The sequence below is a fragment of the Lipotes vexillifer genome, unplaced genomic scaffold (assembly GCF_000442215.2).
Source record: "Lipotes vexillifer unplaced genomic scaffold, Lipotes_vexillifer_v1.1 scaffold366, whole genome shotgun sequence".
NCBI classification, from domain to species: Eukaryota; Metazoa; Chordata; class Mammalia; order Artiodactyla; family Lipotidae; genus Lipotes; species Lipotes vexillifer.
In genome coordinates, this window is record NW_006780143.1 from 2,572,131 (window position 1) to 2,580,536 (window position 8,406).

The window sequence follows — 8,406 nt, forward strand, 5'->3', positions numbered from 1 at the left end:
GTTTCCTTGGAATATAGTTTTAGTCTTTATTCCATTCTCTTCCTTTGGGTTTCTTCTCTGGAAACTCCTATTATATGTATGTTAGATCTTCTTTGCCTATCTTCTACATACATCTGTATCTCAAATACTTTTCCTTTCTCCATTTCTTTTTGATTTTTAAATGTTTCCTCTTATATTTTATTTGCTTGTGTTCCTTATGCTTTAGTCTTCATTTCTGAAACTTTCTTTTCTAATTTTTTCTTGAGTTTGATCATCTCATTTTTCAGTTTTTCTAATTCCTACTTATGTTACTCTTTCATACACTGTATCTTTTAAAAATGACTTTTAGGGACTTCCCTGGCAGTCCAGTGGTTAAGACTCTGTGCTTCCACTGCAGGAGGCACAGGTTTGATCCTTGATTGGGGAACTAAGATCCCACATGCCATGTGGTGCAGCCAAAAAAATAAAATAAAAAATAGAAATGACTTTCAGCTAGTTTTAAAATATTAGGTAGAGTTCTCATCTATTTCATGGGCATATCTTTCTGGCACAACTACACTGTCTAAAGGAACATTATTCTATTTATTCTCTTTGTTCTTAAAATAATTTTGTATGGGCTTTGACCTTAATCCTATTCTTTTGCTCATTTTTATGTAAAATTAATTTTCTTAAACTTTTAAAAGGGAGGCTTCGTTTATAACAATATTTAAAATTTATATCTCTAGAACATCCCCCTCCTCTTCTTTTTCAAATAAGATGCTCAAAATATGGCAGTTAACTTTCAGAGATTTCCTGATTCTATTCACCTCCCCAATTTCTATCTGATCCATCTTTTCCCCTTGTTTCTTTCTATTGTCCCTGTACTGCTCACTTTGGATTCTATTCCAAACAGTTTCTCCTCAACGTAGGGTTCTGTCCATTAGGACATATTTAGGTGATTAGCTGGAGAGATTATAGGGCCTAAAGTACTCCAGCCCCTTTGGGTCTTACTGTGAATCCCTTGAACAACTAGAGTACACAATCCTTTCCCAGTTTCAATGTTGTAGTCAAATTGGCTTGCTGAGCTTTCAACTAACTGTCAGTTATTTTGAGTTATCAGGTCTATTAGATGCCCCAGTGGTTTTTATTGCCTCCCCTGGTATAGATGCTGATACCACACTGATTTTGTAGTTATCAGTGTTTTGCTCCCATTCATCCATATTTTGTGGTTTGTGGAGATATCTGATCACTTATATTTGTTATGAGTGTTGTACAGTGGTTTTTTATTTTGCCATCTTTAGTTTCTTTGCTATTTATAGTACAACATAAAGAGCTTGTATCAGAAATGAACATACTTCTTTCTTCACTGAGCTAGTCTTGCTACAAAAAAAAATACAGCTTATCTAAACTGTGTGCTTAGTGACTTGTACCACATTCTGGTACAAGTGCCTTATCTTGTGAACCAGATACAAAGGGTTCATGAACTAGCAGCATGTCCAAGAAGCACTGATTTATAGGCTTGTTTTAAGAAAAATTCAATATCAATTTGTAGGACAATTAGGTTAATTTAACAGTACTTCTTCAAAGTTCTTTGCTCAAATAGTTCTAAATCTAATTGATGATGGGGCAGTAAAGAAATACAGCAAGTAATGCCATGCTGAAGGTTTTTTTTTTTAATACTCAGTGTTAGCTTCATTACAAAATTTTGTGGTTCAGTTACTCATTGTGTATACAGAGAAATCTTTGTAAATTTTAACAACTACAGCTTTTATTTTGGTTGATAACATGTTGCAGCTTGTTTGAACACAGCTTTGAGTTACATGTGTACCATAACAATTCCAAAAACATTTTCTGCATATTTGTACTTTGTGAAATACTGTTTTTTATCATGGCATTACATGTATTATCAATGTAAAAACAATTGTTTTCAAAGCTGAACTTTTAGACTTAATTTAAATTGTACTTACAATAACGTAAGATGTTTCATCTTTGCTAGAATGACTTCCAAAAGCTTTCCTTTGATTACATTAATTGGGTGAAAAAAATTGAACATTATTGTAATTAACTGACTTCGTAGTTGAAGTATCTGATGGCAGTGATGTTACCTAACTCTACGGTTATTACCCTGCTAATAAAGTGAACACAGTAAAAGACAGGATTTGACGTTTTTATGTGGACAAGAAAACTCGGTACCAAAGATGCATGGAATTAACTCAGAAGAATTTAGAAGACATAAAAGAAAATTCAAGCTTCACAGGATGATATACAAATGTACTTTATGTAGTTGCACTTGTTAAAATGTTTTCAGATAGACTTCTTCAATTAACTCCTAACTTTGGAAATAAATGCTTCTTTACAAGATTTATGTATTCTAGTTTTCATTCTGCTTTTCCATGGTATCACTACAGCTCTCACAGTGGTTGGTAAATATTAACAAGTATTTTGAGCAAGTTACATGTGAATTGATTTTTCTGAGAAAAAGAAGACCTATATTTAATTTTCCATTAAACATTCATTTTGATTTTTATTTCTCTTTTCTGCCGAAAGGGTTTAATGCAAAATACAAGTCTTAGCAAACAATGAAATAAATAGTTGTAGATTTTTACTATGAAAAAGGGGGAAAAGGGGGAAATCACTGTAGTGAGAATCTTGACTTTTCTGTATATGCTCTGCAAAGACTCCTCAGTCTGTTATTTCTCACACATATTTAATGCACATGTAGATCTATAACTTCCCACATTTCTCACTAACTCTCCCAACTTGTAGCCTACTGGATTCATGTACTTTACAGGTCAAACAACTGGTCACTACCCCAAATGACTGGCTGGAGTATTGAACATTTTTTTCTACCAGCACCTAAGACCAAAAGAAATCAGCTATCCCTTGCTGCTCATGTCTGGATTATTTTATAAGCAAATGTCCCACACCTGTCCTTAATTGGGAGGTGTTATTTTGAGCCTGGAAAAGGTCAGGAGGAAGAGAAGAATTATCACAGGTCATCTTTTAGATTTAACCGTGTGTTAAAGTGAGCATTTGTTCACTGTACATGTTTCTCATATACTACTAGGTAAGACCATGACAGAGGCTGGAAATAAAAAATGGATTTCTATTAAACCTACTCTGGCTTATTTTAATGTAAATAATAATATTTCATTATAATATAAAAATTTGGGGGCAAATGCTAAACAGAACATGGTAAGACAAACTTTTCTTCAGTTACTTTTACACTTGTCTTAATTATAGACCACATGAAGGGTTTTGAACTTTCTTGTAAGAGTAATGTGGGGTAGATGAGTTTTAAGTGGGGGAGATGGCACATTTTTCTATGCACTTCAGCTGTTGTATGGAAAATGGATTGAAAGGAGTAAAAGTATAGGTGATAATGCTTTTGATTAACAACAGTGGTGGCAACCATTTACAGTATGCCATGTCCTATGCTAATCATGTTATACATATTATCTCAATTAATCTTCACAACAAACTTGTTAGATTTTGTTCTTACATTGTGTAGCTAAGGGAACTGTGAATTAGAAAGGTTAGATAAATTGCTCAAGGCCACATAGCTGATAAATATAAAGCCAGGAGGAACTCAAACACAAATCTGGTGTGCTTCAAACTTAATTTTCCAAAATATACTTCTGCTTTTTATATTTGTTTTCCCAGTAGACTCCTTGAGAGTAACAACTCCGTTTTGAAATAGCAGCTAAAGACATACCTCAGCACTTACACACTCTCTGCATCCAAAAAAGTTCAGTATTAGTTGATTTAACAATGAATATATTTATATTAGTTTGGAAATGTTTATTTGGCAACATTGCATAGGTTCAATGTTCTGTATTTATTTGAAATTAATAATGTCAGATTTAAAATGCTACAAATTTAGAATTTTTATTAATTTTTATGAAACTTCAGAAAATTAATCTGAAAGCAAGATTTTACTGGATCTCACTTAGGAACAAAAATGATTATATAATAAACTTACTATCTCCCTTCAACAGGGTCAATGTCAAGGGTGTTAACTCCACTGCCATGGATCCTTTCAACATCTCTGTCTTTGTTTAACTCCAGTCCCAAAACCCTGCAAAACATAAAAATTAAAAGGAGGAAAAGGAAAAATAAAATTAAACAATAAGAAAGTAATTTAACATTAAAATGTCCTTATTTCACCAAAATTACATGGAGTCAAAAATCACAAGTAATGCTTAAATCTCCTAACATATATCCAAAGGTATTTACAGATTATTAAAGACCTTATACAAATTTTTAAAATAACAAGAGTACTAACAGTTACATGTAAAGAATTTCTCCTGTAGCATTGTCTTATCTCTTATTTAAAGGGTGTGTTTTATTAATTTTTAATTTAGATAGCTAGAAACTGAAACAAGTTTTCATGAACAAAAAGTTAAATTCTGATAACAAACTTAGCTGAGGACATCGAGTGGACAAAAGCTTAAATTACAGTTAAAAAATTCCCTTGTTTCTTAAGCCTTACAGAAATATAAAACGAGCATGTTCAACTCAACAATTAAGCACATTTAAATAAATCAAATTAAATATAAATAAAAATGATTAACAAGTACTCTCACAAATTAAGACGAATGAAATTTCTGATATTCAATAACTGTAAACCATCATTATCCTGGTGAGGACGTTAAGATTAAATGAGTTGAAACATAAGAAGTGCTCATAACAATGCTCAGCATATAGTAAGTGCCTAGTGAGTGTTAACTATTAGAATCTGTCTCAATCTTTTGGATGTCAAAAAGCATTTACATTAATTTAACCAAATGATCTCTAAATTCATTATTGATCAAAATAATGTTAATTTAGATAAGATTTTCCCCCCAGTTTTACTGAGAAATAAATGAATACACCATTGTATAAGTTTAAGGTATACAGCATGATGGCTTAATTTACATATATTGTGAAATGATTACTACAATGGGTTCAGCTAACATCTATCATCTCATAGAGATACAACAAAAAGAAAAAAAAATTTTCTCCTTGTGATGAGAATTCTTAGGATTTACTAACAACTTTCCTATATATAATACATCAGTGTTAACTATAGTCAATATGTTGTACATTACATCCCTAGTACTTATTTATCTTATAACTGGAATTTTGTACATTTTGACCACTTTCCTCCAACTCCTCCTGCTCCCACCCCCTCCCCCTGGTAACCACAAGTCTGATCTCTTTTTCTATGAGTGTTTTTTTTTTCTTTTAAGAGTCCACATATTTAAGTGAAATCATACAGTATTTGTCTTTCTCTGTCAGACTTATTTCCTTTAGCATAATGCCTTCAAGGTCCACCCATGTAGTTGCAAATGGTAGGATTTCCTCACTTTTTGTAGCTAAATAATATTCATTCCATTGTAAATATATACCACAACTTCTTTATCCATTCATTCATATGTGAACACTTAGGTTTCCTTGTCATGGCTATTGTAAATAATGCTGCTATGAACATGGAGGTGCAGATATCTTTGCGAGTTATCGTTTTCATTTCCTTTGGATATATTCCCAGAAATGAAACTGCTAGATCATGTAGTACTATTTTTAATTTTTTGAGGATCCTCCCATTCTGGTTTTCCACAGTGGCTGTACTAATTTACAAATCCCACCAACAGTGCACAAGGGTTTCATATTCTCCACATCCACTCCAGCATTTGTTATCTCTTGCCCTTTTTTTTTTTTTTTTTTTTTTTTGCGGTATGCGGGCCTCTCATTGTTGTGGCCTCTCCCGTTGCGCAGCAACAGGCTCCGGACGCGCAGGCTCAGCGGCCATTGCTCACGGGCCCAGCCGCTCCGCGGCATGTGGGATCTTCCCGGACTGGGGCACGAACCTGTGTCCCCTGCATTGGCAGGCGGACTCTCAACCACTGCGCCACCAGGGAAGCCCTCTCTTGCCTTTTTGATAATAGACGTTCTAACAGGTGTGAGGTGTTGTCTCACAGTTTTTGCACTTCCCTGATGACTAGTGATGCTGAACATCTTTTCACGTACCTGTCGGCCATTTGTATATCTTCTTCGGAAAAATGTCTATTCAGGTTCTTTGCCCATTTTTCAATTTTGTTTTTTTTTGCTATTGAGTTGTATGAGTTCTTCATATGTTTTGGATATTAACCCCTTATTAGATAAATGGTTTGAAAATATTTTTTCCCATTCTGTAGGTTGTCTTTTCACTGTGTTGATGGTTTCTTTTGCTGTACAGAAGCTTTTTAGTTTGATGTAGTCTCACTTGTTTATTTGTTTCTGATTTTTTTGGTAAGAGTGCTTATTCCATGTCATATCACACTGTAGTTGGTAGGTATGCAGTAACCAAAACCCATCCTATATTGGAAAAAAAGCTGTTGAAATGGACAAAAGTTTCACATCACGGCCCTGGTGTTTATTTCCTACCATTCACAGTTTGCTTTCTTTTGGCCTAAGATCCACCCCTCCCCACTCCTCCCCACCTTTGGAGTTCTTTCACTTGTTTATTTTTGGTTTTGTTGCTTCTGCTTTAAGTGTCATATCCAAAAAATCATTACCAAGGCCATGACAAAGAGCTTTATTCCTATGTTTTCTTCTAGGATTTTCATGGCTTTAGGACTTACATTTAAGTCTTTAATCCATTTCAAGTTAATTTTTCTGAGGGGTATAAAATAGGGGTCAAGTTTCATAAAATGAGAAGTTTTAACCTATCAAATTATCATAGTTTTTTTTTTTTTAAATAACAATGCACAGTGCTAGGAAAGGTACATACTGATATTTTTATGCAGTGACAGTAGCAGTACTATTAATTCCCATAAACATTTTGGAAATCATTTTAACAGTAGCAAGTGTCTGATTTAAAGATATACAAGTTCCTCTTTTTCTCTTGGAAGACAGTTTAGCCTTAGATTCAAATATCCAGTCTAACACTTACTACTTGTCTAACCTTGATCAATAATAAAAACAGCTAATATTAATTAAGAGCCTACTATTTGCTGACATTGTAATCACTTTATTAAGCGTAATAAATGGTAACCCTAAGTAGTAACTTTCCCAGTGGTAGATTACATTATTAAACACTTTACCTGATTATAAAACTAAGACATAAGTAATTTGCCCAAAATCACATAATTGGTTGAACTACATCTGAACTCTGACATTTTTTTCTCCAGACCATTATGCTCTTCTACCACTTTTAAACTTCAATATTTCACCAGAAAATAATATTTCACATTTTCTCCACTGAAATGTCTATTTCCTCTTAAAATATTTTTCCATCTTATGACTTTTCAAATTATAACAGTAATATTTGCTTTTTATAACAAGTAAAATAGTATCATAAAAACATGTACAAAGAGAATCATCCCTTCCTTGAACTCCCTCTCCTAACAGTGAAAACGTGGTCTCCATTATCATTAATATATTTATTTGATCAATCCCCCTGTATGTAACCAATCTCCCATCTCCACTACTACCCCGTCCTCCAACAAGGATGCTGCTTACCAGGCTTAGGCTTTGATTTCTGCTTCTCTCAGCACACTGATCAGCTGAGCTTGCCTGTCTGCACCTTTGGACTACCTCCTCAACCTGCTCAGCCAGTGAAATCTCACTTTTGGCCAACCTAATCCCTGCCTTTTAGGTAGCCTACCTCTACCCAACCTAAATACTTTAGGTCTGAATTGTTTGGGAACCAGAAGGAGGGGTTAAGATGAAGGGAAAGGGGGAGGGTACTACAATAGTGAAACAGGGGTGGGGTTTGCGTGGAAGGAGGCAAGGTGTGCAAAAAATAGTTAAAATGGCAGGCCTGAGACTGCTATCTTTAGAAAGGGCTGCTTGCAAGACTGGCCCTTTCCTGTCTTTTGGGATTTCAGGAGGGTTCCCATCATTTCTGGATAAGAATGGCTCACTGTGCCCAAACTAATATTTGGAGCAAACAATGTACATTATGAATACCTACATTCCTTCTGGGAGTCTGGAATTTTGGTACATGCTAAGCAGAAAGTGCCTATGTGGCCAGTTCTCAATTAAAAACTATAGGCACTGAGTCTCTAATGAGCTTCCCTGATAGACAGCTTCACCTAAGCTGTCACAATTCATTGCTAAAGAAATAAAGCTTATCTGTGTGACTCCACTGAGAGCTTGTGCCTGGTTTCCTTCACAAGTCACCCATGTGCCTTTCTCTCCACTGATTTTACCTTGTATACTTTTGCTGTAATAAATCATAGCCATGAGTAATTTGGTACAACCGTATGCTGCATACTGAGTCCTTCCAGAGAATCCTCAAACCTGGGGGTGGTCTTGGGGACTCCCCCCACACAAAAGCATAGAAGTAGAAGGAAGAGGGGTAGGGAGAATATGGGAGAAAAGAGGGAGGGGAGAAAGTGAAGGAGAGAGGGTGAAGGGGAAAGGAGTGAAAGAGAAGAGATATGGGGGAAGGCAGAGGAAATTGGGGTAAGCAGGGTAAGGGAA

General features: G+C 34.9%; 1 protein-coding gene across 4 annotated transcripts in view; it reads right to left on the reverse strand.

The window, feature by feature from the left end:
- ERCC8 (ERCC excision repair 8, CSA ubiquitin ligase complex subunit) overlaps positions 1-8,406 on the reverse strand; it is a 59,140-nt gene that overhangs the window by 41,080 nt on the left and 9,654 nt on the right. For 3 of the 4 annotated variants that reach the window (XM_007453229.1, XM_007453226.1, XM_007453227.1), the window contains exon 2: positions 3,941-4,036. Coding sequence is in view for 1 of the 4 variants with exons in the window: in XM_007453226.1 (XP_007453288.1) it covers positions 3,941-4,036 (96 nt within the window). In the remaining 3 variants the exon portion in view is untranslated. The remainder of the gene's footprint in view (positions 1-3,940; positions 4,037-8,406) is intronic. The other variant, XM_007453228.1, reaches the window with a different exon arrangement.